The 20653-nt window shown below is 43.5% G+C and overlaps 1 protein-coding gene across 1 annotated transcript in view; it reads right to left on the bottom strand.

The window, feature by feature from the left end:
* Window positions 1-12988: 12988 nt before the first annotated feature.
* RUVBL1 (RuvB like AAA ATPase 1) overlaps window positions 12989-20653 on the bottom strand; it is a 32332-nt gene continuing 24667 nt past the window's right edge. The window contains exons 9-11 of the mRNA XM_044656879.1: window positions 19065-19167; window positions 15043-15134; window positions 12989-13403 (exon numbers count right to left, since the gene is read on the bottom strand). Of these exons, the coding sequence (XP_044512814.1) occupies window positions 13244-13403; window positions 15043-15134; window positions 19065-19167 (355 nt within the window). The 3' untranslated portion in view covers window positions 12989-13243. The remainder of the gene's footprint in view (window positions 13404-15042; window positions 15135-19064; window positions 19168-20653) is intronic.

Raw genomic sequence — 20653 nt, forward strand, 5'->3', positions numbered from 1 at the left:
GAGATGCAGGTGTGTGAAAGATGTGTGTGTGTGTGGGGGGGGAAGGATGCTGCTAGTGGCAGAAGCCTCATTTTGTTTAGAAAACGTCTCGTTTCTGGAGTCTGGAAGGAAAGTCCCACTGAACTATGAACAAACTGGAAATTCCTTAAAGATGCTGTGTGGATATCTAAGCTACGTTGGTGGCTCATCATTCCCAAAGTTACTCTTAGTATCCCCAAATCTACAGCTTGGAGAACAGACCCCCTTTTCTAGATTTAAGGAACTGGCTCAGAGAAGGATTCTTTCACGCCCTTGGGGACTCCAGGCTGCCTTAGGTGCTCAACCTGAGAAATGGGTTAAAGGCAGAGATGCTGTCTCCTCTCAGCTTTTCTGACTCAACCCTATCTACCCTACATTCCACCCCTGTCCTACATTAAGCACTTTAGTCCAATGATTTACCCCGAGGCTCTTTTCTCAGTGTCTAAGATTGGGAACCCCAGAGCCGCCTGGAATGTGATCCTAGAGAGTTGTGGTCACTGTTCATTTGTCCTGGCACTGATGCCAACTAGCAGTGTGACTTTGTGGCAGCAAGGCCTTTACAGGCCTTAGTTTCTTCCTCTGTAAAACAAGGGTGACTGCCTCAGACATTTCCTGGTTTATGTGACCCTGGGCAAGTCACTGAAAGCCCCACTGCCTTTTCCTTCCTATTGATTTGTATCATATGGATTATATCTTGCCCCAGCATGGGTATATTTCAGAAGGGCAGAAAGTCATTTCTGTCCAGGCAGTTGGTTCTAGGATGTCAGAGCTCTGGACAGGGTGGCAAAATCAGGGTTCACAAGATCAAGGGATATTGCACTCCTTGGAGTCAGATCATGGTGGATAAAATCACTGTCCTGGTTTGACTGGGATGGGGAAATTCCTATTTCTTATTCTTTGGAGGAAGGGCCCTATTTGCCCCGTCACCCACTTTTGACCTCTGCATCTAACAGGAGAAGTCAGGGTGATGGGAACGGAAGGAGGCTGAAAAAGAAGACCCCAACCTGGGGTGGAGATATAAACCTTAGTTCACCCTCCTCTTCTGAAGGATGAGCTCTCTAGGTTGTCACATGAACAAGTATAATGTAAAATATCACACGTAAGTGTAGAAGACATCCAAATAAAGTGTGCTGAGATCTTGGGGAGGAGCTGTAGTGTGGGATCCAGGAAAGTGGCATTTGAACCAGGATGGGCCTTAAGGAGAGAAGGGGGATTGCCTCAAGGAAAGGTCTTCTGCAGAAGGTGAGATCTGAGCTGAGTCTTGAAGGAAGACAGGAAAACTAAGGCAGAGGGGTGGAGGGAGCACATTCCAGGCACTTAGTACAAAGGTAGAGAGATGGGAAATGGCAAATCTTGCGTGTGTGTAACTATCAGAAGACTAGTGTAAATGGATTGTAGAATGGCTGGGGTAGGGGGAGTAAAATTTAAGAAAATTGGAAAGGTAGGAAGGGATCCTGTTGAGAAGGGCTTTAAATGCCAGGACAGATAGAGGATATTTTATATTTGATTCTGGTGATAACAGAGGTCCTTTGGAGCTTGTTGAGTAGGGAGGGAGGAGGGAGCCAAGGTGAAACTTTCATTCAGAATCTTTGAATTTAGAAAAATCCCTTTGGAGCCTGAGCAGAGGAAGGTTGGCGTGAGGAGATTTGAGGCAGAGGGAAGCCAACAGGAAGTATTGAGCAACACCATGGTGGCCAGCTTGAGTGACTGAGGAGATGGTGATGTCCTCCACAGCAATAGGAAAGTTGTGAAAAAGGTGAGATTTCAGGGAGAAAGAGACCCAGTTGTGCTTTGAGCACGTGGAGTTGGAGATGCCCAAGACATCCACTTCGAAATGTGCTTTGGTGATACAGGACTGGAACTCAGAAGAGAGATTAGAGCTAGATTTCTAGAGCTGAGAACCATCTTCACAGAGATGATCCTTGAACTCATGAACGCTGATGAGGAACACCAACAAGAGTGTATGGAGAGAAAAGAGAAGAGGGCCCAGGGCAGGGCTTTGCCTATAGTTAGTAGGTATGACTTAGATGAAGATCCAGCAAAAGAGATGGAGATAAAATGGTCAGACTTATTAGAGAAATCCATCAGTGATGCAAACACCTAGAAGAGATGATCGAGGAGAAGAGGGTGACCAACAGGGTCCAAGGCAGCAGAGAGGCTGAGAAGGATGACAACTAAGAAAAGGCCATTGGAGTTTACCATCAAGAGATCCTTTAGAGAAAGCATTTTGGGGTCCATGAAGCCACCTACAAGAAGTTGGAAAAATCTCCCTCTAGAAGACATGAGAGCAGAGTTCTTGTCGTACTTAAATTTTACATTTCCCACCAGTAGTACCTAGTCTAGGGCTTTGCACCCAGCAAATGCTTAGAAGCTTTTTCATTCAATTAGCCATGACTACTTAAGTGGCGAGATCAGAGGGATACTGTGGAATCTCCAAAAATATGTTCCCTTCCCTCTGAAACCCAACCCCAAATCTCACCATTAGGGACTCGTTCCTTTGGGTTTGAAATCTCTGTTGTCTTTCAGTCCCCAGATAGCTACAGAAAAGCCTGGGAACAGAGTCATCTTATCAGCTCTGCTTTAGGGGAGATCAGATGGTCATTACTTGGAGTGTGAGCTCCCCAAAGCAAAGGCTATGCCCTGGGGCAGCCTCAGTTTCCTCCTCTATTAAATGGGATTAACTCAGAAGGTTGTAGTGAAGAACATAGATAACATAAAGGCATTGCAAACCTTAAAGCAGGATAGAAACACAATCATTCTTCCTCTTCGCATCCCCCTCAGTTCCTAGTACCAGACCTTGAACTAAGCAGTCACTTCTGTTGGGCCCTGTGGACAGAATGCCTGGTTTAGAGTCAGGAGTTCTAATCTGGCTTTACTAGCTGTGTGACCCTGGGCAAGTCACTCAACTCCCACTGCCTAGCCCTTACGGCTCTTGTGCCTTGAAATCGATACTTAGCATTGATTCCAAGTCAGAAGGGGAAGGGTTAAAAAATAATAATTATAATAATAAGGGCATTGACTAGAGTCACATTCCTGTAGTGGTTGAGTTTCCAGAGTGCTTTCTTCACAACACTCCTTCAAGGCAGAGAATCGTTAGCCCCATTTTACAGATGTGGAAATAGAAGGCACAGAGACAAAGTCACTTTCCCAAGGTTACTCCTCTAGGAGGGTGGCAGAGCTTCTATCCCCCAAGATAGAAAGGCAGGAGAGATTTTAAACTCACATTTTACAGAAGAAGAAATGGGCCCAGAGAGAGGAAAGAGGTTTTACCCTCTGTTCAGAGCTGGTTGGCAGGGGAAAGGGGGAAAGAAACCCAGAGGGGAGGCGCAGAAGACCTGTCGGCACCCTCCCGGTGAGGGGTCCCATCCTTTCTCTTCCTTCTACGAGGCGAGCCTGGTGAGCTTCAGTTTCCTTCCTACTTGGAGATGCTCATTTCAGCCCCGTTGCTGGGCTCGGGGGGGGGGGCCCCCACCCATCTGTCTCCAGCCGGACTGGGGCGCTCAGAGCTTATAAATTAGCATCAGCTTCTCCTCTCAGCTCCTGATGCCTCCTCTGTTATCCTTAATGGGCCTGCGGTCACAAACCACAGCCCTCGACAGCCCCGACTTCCTATTTCTAAAGCTTATCTCCCCCCCTGGAAATGATGCACAATCCATATTCCTGCTCCCTGGCTGGCCCGGCTCTGCTCAGGGCCCTGAGCCGTCTCCTCTCCTCCCACATCTGCATCTCACATCCTCATGCCTTGGTTTCTCCGGGATCTCAGAAGGGGATTGCCTGGCAAAGTTGGATAAAAATATACCCACTGCTTCCTGGAGAGTTTCTCAAGTTCTGATTTCCTGGTGGAAGGAAGAAAGTAAATGATTTAAAAGTGAGTCACTGCAAGAATCCCAGGAATCTCAAGGGTACAGCATCAGAGATGTCTCTCCCTTTCCCTCGGCCCCCACCACTCCATCCCTCTCCTCCCTTAGCCTAGGCAAATCATTTTCCCTTCCTGGGCCTCAATTTTTTCCTCTGTAAATGAAGAGTGGGATGGGATCATTTCTGACTCTTTTAGTTGCCCAGCATTCTCATCCCCCCACAGAAAATCTTGGAGGGCTTCTCTCCATTCTGTGTGGGGAAAAAAAACCAAAAATGTGCCCAATTGCTAACATAGGCATCCTTTCCCATGATCTCAGTCCAAGCTAGACCATCAGAGATAGGTTCTCATCAGCAGAGTGGGTCTCCCTATGGATGGATGGCAAAACCCGTATCTCTTCATTCTGTACTATCTTTGTGTCTTCCCAGAAATCCTCCTCAAGAATCTTCCAGTTCAAGTCCTGCTTCACACATTCCCTCGGGGTGTTTTCCTGGGCGAGCCCCCTTCGCCTCTCAGCCTCAGTTTCTTCATCTATTAAAAGGGGATCATGGTGTGGATCAAATGATTAACTTAGCCCTTCCCGCATTTCACTTCATATTTTGCGTAGATCCATGTAACGCTCAGGCGGTCCATCTGTTTTTCTTCACAATGTTATTGTTATTATAGAGATTGCTCCCCTTGTTCTGCATCTATCACTAGACATTCATTCCTGCGAGTCCGCCCCATTTCTCTGAAACGGTCCCTTTCGTCATTTCTGACAGTATGACAGTATCCCATTATGTGAATCCAGTGAAGAAACCTTTATTGAGCACTTTCGACGTACCAGAGCAGAGTCCCTGCCTTCCAGGAGCTTAGGTTCTCATTCCAGACCCAGAAATCACGAGCCACCACAGCGAGGTAGCTCTGAGATAAAGGGGGCAGATGGAAGGAGAAGGCATTGGAAGCTGGGGGAGACCTCCTGAAGCACCTGGGATGGAAGGGACGTCTGGAAGGAAGAGAAGAGAACCCAAGAGGCTGAGGTGCAGGGATGGGAGAGAGCACCTCCGGCTCATACGAAGGCATACAGGGGGAAACAGAGAGGAAATTCAAATATAAAAACCCCGAAAAGCTAGAAAGTGTCATAGAGAAGTTCACCAAACAAGATATTATAGAGGGAGAAGGTGGAGGTCAGAGCTTTGGGGGGGTGACATGGATGACGAATCCATAAGTCACCAACAGCAGAACCAGCAGGGGATGATGTCAAAAAACTGAGTGAGAAGAGAATATATGGAGAATGGGGTCAACGGTGTCTGATGCTGGAGAGAGCTCGAGACGTGGAGAGGCCATGAAATTCGGCAGTGAAGAGATCTGGTAACTTTGTGGAGGGCCATTTCAGTTGAAAGAGGAGGTCAAGAAGCAGGCTGCATAGGGTTAGGAGAGAGTAGAAGGGCCATTAGTGGAGGTACCAAGTATGCCTTCCTCAAGCAATTTAGCCACAGAGGAGAGGAGACAAATAGGACAATCATTATGGGGATGGTAGGATCAACTGAGGGATTTTTTTTAAGGATGGAGAAAACATGGGCATGTTTGCAGGCAGCAAAGGAATTGGGCGATAGAGAGATTCAAGATAAAAGAAAGAGGAGAGATGATAGTGGGGTCAATCTGCTAAGAAGTTGGGGGGGAAGAATGGGACCAAGTAAATGCGAGTCATCCACTATAATTTGACAAATGCCTCTTTTATTTCCATTTCCTTGCTGCAACAAAAAGGGCACGTTTTTTGTAGGTTGTAAGATGGGTTCTTTTCCTCTCTCTGATATCTTTGGGGCACGGTCTAGCCAAAGGCAGTGTGCATTATTCCCTTCTCCAGACTCCCCAAAGAGAGGCCCCGTGTTATAATGGAAAGAATACTGGACTTGGAGCTAGAAGTGCTGGGTTTGACTACTAGCTTAGCTACTTTTGATCTGTAATTTCTGTCGAGAATCTTAACCTACACTTAAAGAACGTGTTTTCCAACGAGAGGAGCAACACATACATAAACTAATGCCTACAAAATAAATAGAGTGAATAGGAAATAGCTTTAGGGAGAAGACACTAGTAGGTGAAAAAACACCCACATAGGGTAAGCTGAGTCTCAAAAAAAGCCAGGCATTCTAGGAGGTGGAGGTGAGAAGGGAAAACATTCTAAGCACAGGGACGTACATATATAGGGTAGAATGGTTATAACTCTACCATTTAAACTAAAAATGTTTCATATTTTTTGACTTCTAAAAAAATCAAGGAGAGTGATGAGTCGGAATTAAAACAGGGCAACAGACAATGGATTAAATAGAACTCGTGTTAGGATGGATGTGTGGAGTAACTATCAATGTTGTGATTCAAGGTCCAGAAAGATAACAAAAGACCAAAAGGCCAAGCCTAACAGTAAAATTAACAGGATTTACAGCTGGAAGGTCTGCAGATTTAGTCCTGGGGGGAAGTGGCAAGGTTACAAAGAGTCCAGGGTCAAAGCCAGTGTTAGAACCCAGGTCCATCTGACCCCAACCCCAATACTCTTTCTCTCATCCTCATTTAGTTCTAAAAACAAAACAAAACAACCCCCAAATGAACAAGGACCAGATAAGGTGATCTGGTAGTTCTTGCCGGTGGGACACGGCGAAGAAAGCCATTGGAGGCTGGGTCTAGAAGCAATAAGTCCCCTCAGCTCAATCTCAGTTCCAAAACTGAGGTATGTATCCAAGCCGGAGGAGGGACTAAATGACTATAACAAAAGAATCCATGGAAAAGCCCAGAGATGTTTCTTTTGGAGAACAGACTGAGGATGGGATGGGAGGGAAGGGGGGTCAGTTGTTCCTAAGTATCTGAAGGGTTACCATCACTTAATCTGCTTGGTTCTAGAGGGCAGAAAAGAAGCAATGGACGGAAGTTGCAAAGAGGTAAATAATGTTAGCACAATAAGGAAAATCCATCCCTGTAGGTGTTAAATAGAAGCCAGATCATCACACGTAGGAGAGGGTCATCAGATATTAGATTTAGAGTGGGAATGACCAGGAGATCATCCAGGCTAATCCCTACATATTCTAGGTGAGGAAGCTGAATTTTAAGTTCAGGGACTTGCTCAAAGTCACACAACTAATAAAGGGAATGGTCCAGAGAGGAACTGGCATCTCAGGACATTATCCACTGTACTGTGGTGATTGATGGCTAGATTGGTAAGGCCATTTGGAGTCCCTTAGAGCAGTGGTGTCAAGCTTTTGTGGTCGTAACACTCCAAAGTGCCTTGGGAACAGATTAAAATATAATTGGGAAATATTTAACAAGATAAATAAAAAATACCCCCCAAATGGAGTAAGATCAAATTTTAAAATTAAGTCAATGTACAGCAACAAGAATCTCCAAGTATGGATCAGTGGTCCCTGTTTTCCATTTGAACTTGACCCTGACAGCTCTAATGTCCCAGACCACAGAATTTCAGATGGGGATCTCAGGGATAATTTAGATGATCAGTTCTCAAACTTTTTCATCTCAGAACCCATTTAACACTCAAAAATTGAGACTGGAGCAGCTAGGTGGCGCAGTGGAATGAAAGCCAGGCCTAGAGACAGGAGGTTCAAATCTGGCCTCAGCTACTGTGTGACCCTGAGCAAATCACTTACCCCCACTGCCTAGCCCCTATAGCTCTTCTGCCTTAGAACTAATACTCTGTATTGACTGTAGGAAGGTATGGGTAAAAAAAATTATTGAGGACCCTCTTAAAGAGTTTTAGTTTATATGAGCTTATTAGACATTAAAACAAAGTTTTAAAAACATTGAATTCATTAATATAACAATAAACTCATTATGTTTATTTAAAAATATTAATGAGAAGTGACATCATTTTACCTATTTTTGCAAAGCTCTTTTATATTTCATTTCATAGACAGTTGGATTCCCTTATTTCTGCAGTCTGTTGAGATGCTGCGGCTGAAGTAGAGGCCTCACATTCATATATTGGAAAGGGATGAGTATTTTAATAGGCAAATAATGTGTTAGTATTGTTATTAAAATAGTTTTGACCTCCTAGACCCCCCCCCCCCAAAGGCTGTCTGGATACTACCCCACAAAGAGTTTTGGGGACCACACTTTGAGGACTGTGTATCCCATCTTACAACTTGATGGGCTACCAACAACACACAAAAGTTGAAGTCAACTTGAAGTCAACAAGTCAAATTTACCTCTTGCCAAAGGCTATCCAATTGATTTTTGTTTTGGTTTTTTTTTTTTTTTTTTTTTGGCTTTGCCCTCTGGGCAAACAGTTGTCCAACTCTCCCTCCCACAGAAATTTAAGTACTTTTAAGACAGCAATTGCATTACCTAGTGCCTACAACCTGCCTAGCAGTCCTTTCACCCTAGCCTCTCCTAGAGCACTCTTCAAGCCCTTCACCATTTTGTCTACTTTCCTCCTAATAAATGAGGCCTAGAACTGAACACAATATTCCAGATTTGTTCTGACCAGGGCAGAGTAGAAGTTTTTTTTAACTGAATCCTTGATTTCATCTGCAAAGCAAGGTGCCCAGGAAGGGGTTCTTTTTTTTTTTTTTTTAGCCAATGCAAAAGCACAAATTACAGCTTAAGAGTTGTGTTGACTAGATTAAGTAAAGTCAATCTAGTAGCCATTATGCTTCTCACAGTGCAGTGGTCACCTGCCTTACCCCATCCCTTAAGTCACCTTACTTATGATGGCCAAAAGAAAACCAACCCTAAATCTAGTTTTCACTGAAAGTGGCAGAGTTGGAATGGGAAGAACAATGAATCTGGAATCTGAGGACCTGAATTCCAATCCCACCTTTGTCACTTACTACCTCTTCCCTTTGGACAACTAATGACTCAACACTCAACTAAGTGCCAGGCACCAGACTAATAGCTGGGGATACAAAAGGGGACAAAAGATAGTCCTTGCCTTCAAGGAGCTTACAATCTAATGAGGGAGCCACATGAAAGCAAATATATACAAAAAAGCTATATACAAAACAAATAGAAAACAGTTAACATGTAACAGGCATTAGAATAAGGAGGGGTTGGTTGGGAAATGCTTCCTGTAGATGAGATTTTAGTTGGGACTTAAAGGAAGTCAGTCTGTGGAAATGAGGAGGAAAAGCATTCCAGGCATGGGGGGGCAAAGCGTAGAAAATGCCTGGAGCCAAGGGCTGGAGAGTCTTGTTCCTAGACAATCCAGGGGGCCAGTGACCCGAGTTTGAGGAGTACAGGTGTGGACTAAGGAGCTTTATTCAGGCCTGGGCTTTCAGAAAAGCACTTAGTAGCCAAATGGAGGACAGACTGGAGTCAGAAAGGCTTGGGGTTGGCATATCCACCTGTAGGAAAGTCGTCCAGGTATGAGGTGATGAGAGCCTGTGGAAGAATGCTGGCAGTGTCGTTTGGGGAGACGATGCCAAGGTGAAGTGGGCAGGCTGTGGCAGCAGCCTGGATATGGGGAGTGAGAGGCGGGGAAGATCCAGGATGGCCACTAGGTTGTGAGCCTGGGACTGAGAGGGTGGTGTTAATGTCTGTAGTAATAAGGAGGGCAGGAGGGGTGAAGAGCTTAGAGGATCTTAATAAAGTGCTTTGTTTTTTAAAACTCCTACCTTCTGTCTTGGTATAAATTTTAAGACAGAAGAGGTAAGGGTTAGACAACGGGAGTTAAGTGACTTGCCTGGGAACACACAGCTGGGAAGTGTCTGAGGCCATATTTGAACCCAGGACCTCCTGACTCGAGGCCTGGCACTCTATCCACTGTGCTACCTAGCTGCCCCTTTAAGAAAGGTTTTGGAGATGTTTGAAAGACAGTTGGAAATGGGAGACTGGAGGTCAGCAGAACAGGTAGACTTGAGAATTATCAACACAGAGATGGTAATTAAATCCCTGGGAGGGGAGAGATCAAGAAAAGTAGTGCTGAGGGAGCAGAGAAAAAGGTCCATGCCAGAATCCTGAAGGACACAGGCAGGAGCTGGCTAAGGATTCAGCAAAGGAGCCTGAGTGGGAGAGTGATGCTCCACAAAACCTGGCCAGAAGACAGTGACAAGGAAGGTGTGATCAAGCGTCAAAGGCTAGAGGATGAGGAGGAGGAATGAAAGAAAGGGTTCCTGGTCTTGGCAACTAAGAGATCACTGGGAAATGCAGAGTTTGGGGGGGATGTCAGAAGGGGTTAAGAAGAGAGTGAGAGAAGAGAAAGTGGAGGAAGGCCTGTCCTTAAATCTACAAGCTGAAGGAGTTGGACTAGATAACTTTTAAAGGTTCCTTCCATCTCTAAAACTATGACCCTGGCTTCCAAAGAAAATAGAAGATTAAGAGTAGAATTTAATGATATCTGAAACTGTTTTTATGAACAAGATGTCATTTCTGGATGTAACACCTATCTAGGATAAGTTTCACAGGGCAATTTTAAAAGGTAAAATTATAGATCACAATATATTTTGTCATTAAAAAAGGGGGGAAAAAAAATCAGTGCAACTAAATCTGATGAGACCAGCCCCAGCTAGTAAGGGGATGGGGCATTTACCTTAAGAAAATGGAAGACAGGATACAAGGCAATTTCACTAAAGAGATATGGCCTAGGAGGCAATCATCTTTCATGTTCCTTTCCCAGCACACATCTATATTGTGTCACATTTGCATAGGAGACCCGCAGCTGGGATTTATGTGCCCACGCCTGCCTACATCAGCTCCCCAAACGACTTTTGGCGATGCCTGAAAGGAGATCTCGGGCCCCAGAGCTTCGAACATTCAGCCACTTCCTCTACCCCCCCACCTCCTGCCTCCCCCTGTTTGGTCCAGCTTTAATATTAGAACGATTTTTCACATGGGAGCTGAAATAGTACAAAATATGGGTCTGCTGTAATTGTTGTTAGATTACGTGTCATCCTGATAAGATGTAACAAATATTTTCCTCCCCACCAGGGTCTGTTTCCCTCCTGGTAATGGATGGAGAAACTTCTCATAGTCTGCAAGGAATCGGTCGTAAAAACTTCTCCTGGAAGATTAATGTAATAATCACAGGCCCTCCTGGGAAACAGAGAGAACAAAATTAAAATAATACAACCTTCTTCCACGTCCAAAACCAACAAGCCCCGAGGCTAAGTGTGTGTGGCCACTCGGCGGGGTGCACCTGCTGTCAGCCTTATTGATGATTGGAAATAACCAGAGTTTCGGGAACGGCTCTGAGCGCCCCTGCTGCCTTTTGTCAGGAGGATGATGGCTATTGCTTTTGACACCAAATAACTCTGTGGGACATCACTCCATTGGTTGGAAAAACATTTCAGGTCAAGGGAGACGTTTGATATTTTGGGGTTTGGCTACAGATGATTCTTTGCAAGGCATGAGGCAAGATCTGAGCCGTGATTACGGAGGGCTAATTCTTTGGAAAGCATTGGGGCAACAGAAGGAATTTGGGCCTCAAAAAGAGGAGGTCTGGGGGCAGCTGGGTAGCTCAGTGGATTGAGAGACAGGCCCAGAGATGGGAGGTCCTGGGTTCAAATCTGACCTCAGACACATCCTAGCCGTGTGACCCTGGGCAAGTCACTTAACCCCCATTGCCTAGACCTTACCACTTACCTTACCAATACTGTGTATTGGCTCTAAGACAGAAGGTGAGGGTTTAAAAAAAAAAATCAGGAGGTCTGAGTTCTAGTCCTATTCCTGCAGCCCAACAATGGGCAGGACCTTGGGCCAAGTCTTGTCACCTTCTATCTGTGAAAGGAAGGGGCTGTCTCAGATTCCTTTCAGCATTAAGATTCTACACTTGGATGACACTTTTTTTTTAAGCCCCAAGAGGAGCAGTTCTCCTTACAGATACACGAAAGACAGAGGCAGGACATTGTCTTCCCAAACTGTGACCGTGGCCAAGCAGAGCCTCTCTGATGGCCTTTGGGAATATTTTCTCAGAGCTCCTTGGGTAAGTTTCACCCATTTTTAAGGACAATTTCTCTTGGCAATGAAGCAACATGCTTTCCTCTTAGAAAACACTCAGATTTTTACACACAGCAGTATTTTTGTCTTAAAGGTCACCTTTTTTCACTAACCTGAGGTAGGAATCACAACACACCAGTTCCCATGTGAGAATCTCCAAAACTCAGAGGTGACAGGATCACTAATTCAAGGCATGCAGCAGACAGACCCAGGCTATCTGTCTCCAAAGCCCATGGCGCTGTCCCCCTCTGCTGAGAAAACAGGCTCCCCCACAATCTAAATGAAAACAGCCCTCGTCAGAAATCCTGAGGGAGCAGATATTGACTCCCATCCCATAGCACACAGCATGCTCAACCCCAAGATAACCCATAAATAAATGTCCTCCATGGTTGGTGGGGGGGGGGGGGAGGTCTTGTCAGTCTATAATGATCTGAAAATTATAAGTCCAATTAGGATTAAGGAAATTCATAAACCCATTTGTGCCTGAGTTTGGAAATGAGGCTAATGACCATCTGGTCAAGTCAATAAGGACATCTGGAAAATAAAAACCAACCAAGTATTTCTTGTGTGCCAAATACATGCCTAGACACACATGTCAGAGCTGGGCACTAGCACTGTTAAGAGTATATGAGGGCAGCTGGATGGCTCAGTGGATTGAGAGCCAGGCCTGGAGACGGGAGGTCTTAGGTTCAAATCCGGCCTCAGATACTTCCTAGCTGTGTGACCCTGGGCAAGTCACTTGACCCCCATTGCCTAGCCCTTACCACTCGTCTCCCTTGGAGCCAATACACAGTATTGACTCCAAGATGGAAGGTAAGGGGTTTAAAAAATAATAAATAAATCTCACATGGTCATTGTGAATGATCCTTGTGATAGTGTTAAAAAAAAAAAAGAGTATATGATATCAGATCTGGGAAAAGAAAGGAAGGAAGGAGCCCAGTTTCTAAAAGGAAAACATTTGGCTCAGTGAGAGTACTGGAGATAGGAGAGCAGAAGACAAACAGAGCCCATCGTCACAGGGAGCTAGAATAAACTGAAGTCAAACCAAAGAACTCAGGAGGATCCGTTTTTGGATAAGCTGGATCACGGTCCATGTTACTACTTCTAAAAAGAAGTTTCTTTTTTCTGTCATTTCTAATTCAGGGATGAAAAGCCCAGAGACCTTTTTCTGCACATAGAAAAGCAATTAAACCAAAATAAACTAAAAAGATTTATTAGATGATATTCCAGGTGAGATTTGAAACACAGCAACTATGGCAGAAGATATGATAGTTTTAAATTAATTGTTTCACACAAAACTAACTGCTCCTAACTTGGAACACAGACATTAAGTTCAGAGGTTTCTCTGCGCCAGAAATAGCCACTCTCACACGTTTGCTGTTTCAGCAGGCCAGGGCACATTCTCGGTGTCTTTCCATTTCATCCCCAAAGGGTTAAAATGCCACCATCGTTTCACTTCATATATTTATCCTGTTGGTCAGCTAGGATTTTGGCTGAAGACTTGGCATCATAGAAGAGTTCATTAATTTCTTCAACATGCTCCTTCTCAATACTGTCTTTCCCATTGATCTTGGCCAGCAGGTTGGCTGGGGTCAGGAGCTGCACGGAGTACCTGCAGCCAACAGGGCAAAGCAGAAGACTGAAATCAGAGGACTCCCCTCCCCCACTCCCAATCAAACCAGACAACGCTGGAACTCATTTTTAACAAACCACAACGGAGATCTTTCCTATAGATGTAACTTTTCTGAAGTACAGAGGAATAGGCTGAGGTCAGCAATAGGCCCCGATCAACAACTCAACAGCTGCCTTCTCTTCCCAGCAACCCGCTCCCTGCCCTCCGCCACTCCTTACTGAGAGCCTGATATTCCACAATGAGGTGCTTTTTGTTAGCTCTTCAAGTATTTTTGATTTCTAAATGTCTCCTATGAAAACCCTAAAACTCTTGGGCAAGGAGCATCCTAAGCACACGCTACAACACCTTAGTGGGGGGCAACCTTTCCTGGGAATTGGGGGGAGATGAAGATTCTATGGGAAGAGAGAAGGGACGAGAGACCAACGTCACTCATTCAGCAACTGTGAGGAGAGCCCACTAACCTTGTTTTCATTCGAGGGATTGATAATACTTAACTATCATCCTCTGGGGAGGTATTTTGTTCCCCAAACGTAAAAGTGGAATCTACTCAGCACACAAGAGACAGACGTGTTAGTTCCTAGGGTCTTTGTGGGAATTCAATGAAATAATGACTGTAAAGTGCTTAGCACAGCTCTTGGCACCCAGCAGGCATCATATCAATATTAGATATTACTATATGTCAGCTGTTCCCATCTGTATGCGTTTAAAACCACTAATGACTGCTGTTAATAAATAAATAAAGCAATTGCCTGTACAATCCCAATCCCAGCATACTGCCCCCCCCATCTAGTTCCTCTCTTCCACTTCACTGTATACCACATAGTACCTACCACCCACTGCTGTTAAAAAAAATGAGTGAATGAATGAACAAATGAACAAATAAACAAATAAATAAATGGATGAGCGAGCGGATAAATAAATAAATGAATAAATCAGTGACAAGGGCAGAAAAGCAAAGGACCCTGAGCCTCTTGGAGCTGTTTGGAAAATAGTGAATGGCATAATTTCTTAAGTCTTGCACTCAAGCAAGACAAAAGTAGAACATCAGGAATTACTTCTTTCACAAAGTAATGAGATCTACTCATTTCCTGAAAAACAACCCACACAAAAATGCCCCAAAAGGAAACACAGTGTCTGAAGCCATGTTCAGAGAAAGTCTGAAGGTTCTAATTGGGAAACAAAAATGTAAATTCTCAAATAAAAGGTAATGACCAGAGCAAAGCCTGAGGTCACCAGGACAAAGCTATTTCCTTGCTTGGATGGATTCCTATCATTACCATATCAAATTAGGAGGCCTTGGTCAGGCAGATCCAGAGTAAAGTCAAGCCTTGATTCATCAAGGACAGCAGGGTCACTGGGTAGCTTGAGGCAAAGGATGAAAATCACACAAAGAATGTCAACATGTTGGACTATATAAATGAGGCTGCCCTGACCACCTCCAGGGCTTCTTCTTAGGTAGCAAGTGACCATCCAGGTACCAAGCGACAGAAACACCATTTGATTTTCTTCCCTTTGAAAATGGTAAGAACAAATACCTACCTTGTCAAAACAAGTTTACTAGGTACTGAACATCTAGAACAAACCCAACTTTAGGCTGATAGCACAGGACTTGGCTCACCTTAATGTTGTCTTGGTACCAATTTCACCCAAATGGTTCAATGCTTCCTCACTGATGTTAATTCCTTCTGTCTGGGCTCTAATTTTTATTATCTATTAGAAAAGAAGAGAAGTCAACAATGTCTAGTTTGTCTTCTATGCTTTCAAATAATTCTCATTGAATATTTCTTACAATAAAAAGTTGTTTTTAATTTATAAAAGGAAGTTCAAGGACTTGGTTTTCCCAAATTCAGAGGAAGTGGAAAAGGGACCTTCTGTCTCTTTTATGCCTGTTTGCAGTTTGTGCCATCACATTTCTCCACCAAAACAGTAGGAAATCCCTTGTTGGTCCTCCAAAGTAGTGCTAGAACTGTGGAAGATCTAGAAGGCTAGTGACAAAGTACTGGGTAAGGGCCACAAACTTGGGAAGTTTTTTTCAACACAAAAGTGGTCACTCAGCCGTAGATTCTTTCAGCCACAACTCGTGACTCCACATTGAGGGTTCAGAAGGACTTCAATCTGTGCATACACTTGATTAAAAATCTGATTTTTTTTTTAAGTGTTCAAGGGCAAGACATGCCTCAATTCAGAGACTCGGATGCTTTAAACTCCTTTTTCAGGACTGCCCCATAGTCTGAACCCCACCACGCTGCCTACTCTAAATTACAAGTGCCACAGCCTCTCCGCATGCTTAGCACAGCACACATTTTTAGTTGCTTGATAAATAAGATGGTAAAATAAATCAAAAAGTTACTTTCAAAGCTTCACCTACTGTTTTAACATCACCCTGAGAAATCTAATCTATCAAGCAGAGCCTTAACTTGTTTCAGGCTGAAGATCTTTGTGAAGTTGGAGCTGACGATATCTCCAACAAGCTGGAGAGTAAGAAGCAGTTACAACAGTGGCACCAGGAGCCAGCCCGACGTCGTCGGCATTACCAGCTGAGTGATAAGGGGCAGCCTGGATAATGATGGTGTGTGTTGGACTGTGGAGATAACTCTGGAACTTCCAGCCTCATATAATACAGGTATTTTTCACTTTGGCAGCTTCGTAAACAAGATATCAAGAAGCACTTGTTTAAATTAAAGCCATAAAAACACACCCAGGGCTACAGGCGAGGAAAGAGGAAAAGAATGAGCCTAAGAAAGGTGGCCATCTGAAGATGGTCAAGCGTGAAAAACTTTTACAAGAGGACATGAAAGGAAGTGTTTGAGGTTGACTGTGATGGATCACACTTCCACCAATAAGTATTATTCATTGTAGTTGGAGGAAAAGAACTGGCCTTGAAATAAGCCCTGTGTTCAAATCTCAACTGTCCTTACTACCCGTGAGTCACTGAGCCTTAGTTTCTTCATCTGTCCAATGTGGATAATGACACTACTTACTCAGCCTGCTATCTAAAACCATAAAATGATATCACTGTATTAGTCTGAAAACAAGTTATAGCCCAATTCACACAGGCATATGCACACATACACACACTCACTTACTCTCTCTCTGAAAAAGTACATTAATAGCAGGAGGAACTCCCACTTCTATATAATTTTTGAACCCAGGCCTTCAGTTCTTACTCAAGTGTTCTTTCTATTAGGTCATATTTCTCTATCCAATTATAAACTGAATTTTATCAATCACATGTGGGGAAAATATGACCTAGAAGAAGCCTAGTAAATTATTATGTGATGTCATTTAGGGGCTCACATCTCTGAAGGAAAAGGATGGCAAGCAAAAAAAAGTTAGCCTGGAACTTATATACTTAAAAACAAAACCAAAGCCCAAAGGACATCCCATCTTGAGTGAAAACCAAAGCTTGGCATCAGGTTATGTCTGGCAAATCAAGACCTCATTCACATAAGATTCACTCAAGTCCTGGATTCAAACCGTTGGGTTATGAGTTTGCCATGAAATATTCATCTTAAAAATAGAAGAAAACATTCATATCATCTGATTCACACATTTGGAACTCTATCTGGCCAGAATTGAAGTTGTAGAATGTATCAGATCACTATCTTTTTGTTCGATCAATTGATAGTGGCATTTTCCTCCAGCATAGTGATGGGAAAGGTAAATGATGGACATGGTGTCAAGCAGGCCCTAGAGAGTCCTTCGGTTCAGACTGAGGTGTGTGTGCATATACATATTTAGCCTAGGGTGAAATAGAATTCAATGAAAGGAAGCTGGAATTTTTGGCTCATGATCCAAATAATCTTTTACAAGGTGTCAAAACTGAACTCAAATTCTTTCAGGTTCTCTGCCAAAGAGAAGTCCCATTAGGGCTTTCTTTAAAGATGGTGTGACTTTATTTAATCCACAAGCCTAATTAAGGCAATGTTCAGAACTGAGTAACTTGCCTTCTGGGAAATATGCTAAACCTGAGGTACAGATACAGAAATGTCACTAACGCTCCCTTCGCCACCTCCTTCTCATGAGCAGGTCACAGCAATCACGAGAGCTCTTGTTCCAGACTGTTCAAAAATGGACAGTTCATAAATTAGATCTTTAATCATTTAATAACCTACAGGGATAGTTTATGAGGGTGTCCAACTTGATAGCACAGTACACAAGTTATATTTAATAACAAAAAACTCCTATGTTAAAATAGCATTAAGGTTATAGCTTTAACCAAAAGCAGAAAAGCAATTCCAAGTACAAGCTGCTATGTTGTCCTTAGCTCACCTTTTTGAACAAAGGGAGAAAGTCTGAACCGATAGGTACACCAGGCCCAGCTACAGCTGCCATCCAGACTGACCACAGAGCAAAGGGCACAAGCCAAAGTGGCAAAACTGTCTAAATTCCCTATTTTCAAAGCATGGCAGGAATATCCACTTTTTGGGAACTATCTGTTCTGTTAATGAATATATTGATCTAATCTTTCAAGGTCTCTGATTTTAGAACATGCTACCAAAGCATCTTGGGCTTCTATAGCAAAGAGCAGGACCAAATTTTCCCAAAATTACATAGCACCAAGGAGAGAGCCTTTTCTCCCAGAATTCCTTGGTCTCACCTTGGCATTTCTCCAGTGACAGCCTCTCCACCCTTAATTTTGTGTCCTAAGTACCACAAACAACACAGACTATGATAACGCGCACGCTCACTCTCTCTCTCTCTCTTTCTCTCTCTCTCTCTCTCTCTCTCTCTCTCTCTCTCTCTCTCTCTCTCTCTCTCTCTCCCTCTCTCCCCCTCTCCCCCATCCCTCCCTTTTTCTGTCTCTCTCACACAGCACTGAGATGTTAACAAAGATGCTTTGACAAGATAGAGCATAACGGCAACTCAGGATTAGAATCGAAGCTTGGGCTGAACAAGGGACCAGGGGAAGGTCTTTTTATTGAAATAAGCATATAGAGACATTATCATACCAATAACTGAACAACAACTTGGTCTGGCCCCTGCATTTTACAGAGGAAGTAATGGTCCTGAGAGGCTTAATTGACATCCTCCATATTCAGAGAGAGACATCCAGATTACAGCATTCTGTGCAATAAACCTCGGGTCTGGGACAAATGGACTAACTTGATGGCTGCAATACAGAACTGCACAGGTAGGCCTTAATTCATATGATTTGATCTGAAAAAGATTCCTAGTTTGTCTTCAAAACCTATCTGTACGAAGCTCTGGTTTGTGAAATTTGGAGTATCCTTTTCTTTCGAAGTGATGGAATTGGGGGAGGGGGAGAGGCAGCTGGGTAGCTCAGTAGATTGAGAAACAGGCCTAGAGACTGGAAGTCCTAGGTTCAAATCTGGACTCAGACACTTCCCAGCTGTGTGACCCTAGGCAAGTCACTTGACCCCCATTGCCTACCTTTACCACTCTTCTGCCTTGGAGCCAATACACATGTTGACTCCAAGACAGAAGGTAAGGGTTTAAAAAAAAAAAAAGAAGTAGTAATGGAATGCTGAGAGCTACAAGGAACCTCAGAGATGATCTAGTACAAGCCTCTCATTTTACAGACAAGGAAAGGAGTGGGGAGACGACAGATGACCTGCAAGGTTACACCTAGAGGCTGCGGGCAGGGTTGCCTCTCCAGCCCCCAGGGAAGCACATCACCTGTTTCATTTCCTGTGGAGTGTACAGCATGGTGCGGATGATCATCACTCTATCCAGAAGGTCCAGGGGAATTCCATGAGGAGAGATCACATCCTCAGTACCCCTGGAAAAGTAATTTCATTCAGCAAGTGTTAAATAGTCACATTATTTAAGTCTCTTCAGAAAATTTTAGATGGGGCAAACCCAAGCTAGAGTGTTTACACTAACCATATATCATCTGTTCTTTCAGGATAAAAACAAAGTAACAAGACTCATTCTCTATGTGTACATTTGTGGAACCCATCTCATTTCTTCACAGGGATATGTATATTCTCTTTTATTACTTGCTGTTTTGGGTCTTTTGAGTCAACATCAACTAATCTACAAATCCTTATTCAGGGCTTAATTTGTGCCAGGCACAAAAGGGAAAGGATCACTGTTTTAAAGCTGACGTTCTACAAATAAAAGATTTAACTTCTTTAAGGTGAAGAACTAATAACACATTTCTGTGTCCCACAATGTTTAAAACAGAGCTTTCTCTATAACAGGCCCTCAAATACTCATTTTGATTTTATCACTAAGAACAATTTACATAAATGTAGCACCCTCAGATTTACAAAATACTTTCCTCACAATGACCCTGGCAAAATACTGTTATCTCCATTTGACAGATAGCTCAATCAGTTGTATATTTACCAAGTCCCTACTGTGTGTCAGGAAGGTGTTAGGGACACAAAAACAAAAAAATTAAAGTCACTGCACTTGAGAACTGACATTCTAAGTAGGAGACGACATGCATATAGATTAGTAGATAAAGAATAAATACAAATAAATGCGAGGAGATTAAGAAGAGATGAGGGAGGAAATAAGATGACAAAATAAGTTGCAAGTCTTGCTCAGGGGGGCATACAGCTATTATATGTCAGAGTTAAGACTCAAAGTCAGACCCTCCAACTCAAAGGCAAGTGCTCCTTACATTATTACACTACACAACTGACACCACTCGACTAACTGGCTGATTAATAGTTTAAATGGTTGTAGCTAAAAGACAGAGCTCAACGAAGGCTCATTTTAACAAAATGACTGCCTAATACACCCAGACTTCCCAACAAATATCCAGCAGTTCTGGGCCCGAAAAGGAGGCCCAACTCCTCTGGTCAGCTCTCTATGGAACCTTCATAGATCCTACCCTCCCAATTGGGGACCCAAGCCCTGGGTCTATTCCCAGAAACTTTCCTCACCTAGTCACCTACTAGTCTGTTTCCCTAAAGCTCAGGTCAGTTGACAGGAAGCGATTCAATAATGTCATAGCAAAGCCTCATACTATGAAATAAATGTCATAAGGGGTTGGACTTGTGATACCAAAAGAAGCTCTCAGTGCCATCACAGAAAAAAATGTAAAAAAAACTGTATTTGAAGTATATCATTCTAGTCACTGAATGTCCAAGAATTACTGAAGGGGAAAGGATCTTGGGCTATAATTCAACCTCCTTATATTAGAGGAGGAAACTCAAGAGACCAAAGAATGAAGTAACACTCGGTATCGCCTAACAAGCTGGTAGCCAAACTAAGTCACCTTGAAATATGAAATTCAGATATACAAGAGGGGT

Source organism: Gracilinanus agilis, chromosome 1 (assembly GCF_016433145.1).
Source record: "Gracilinanus agilis isolate LMUSP501 chromosome 1, AgileGrace, whole genome shotgun sequence".
NCBI classification, from domain to species: domain Eukaryota; kingdom Metazoa; phylum Chordata; class Mammalia; order Didelphimorphia; family Didelphidae; genus Gracilinanus; species Gracilinanus agilis.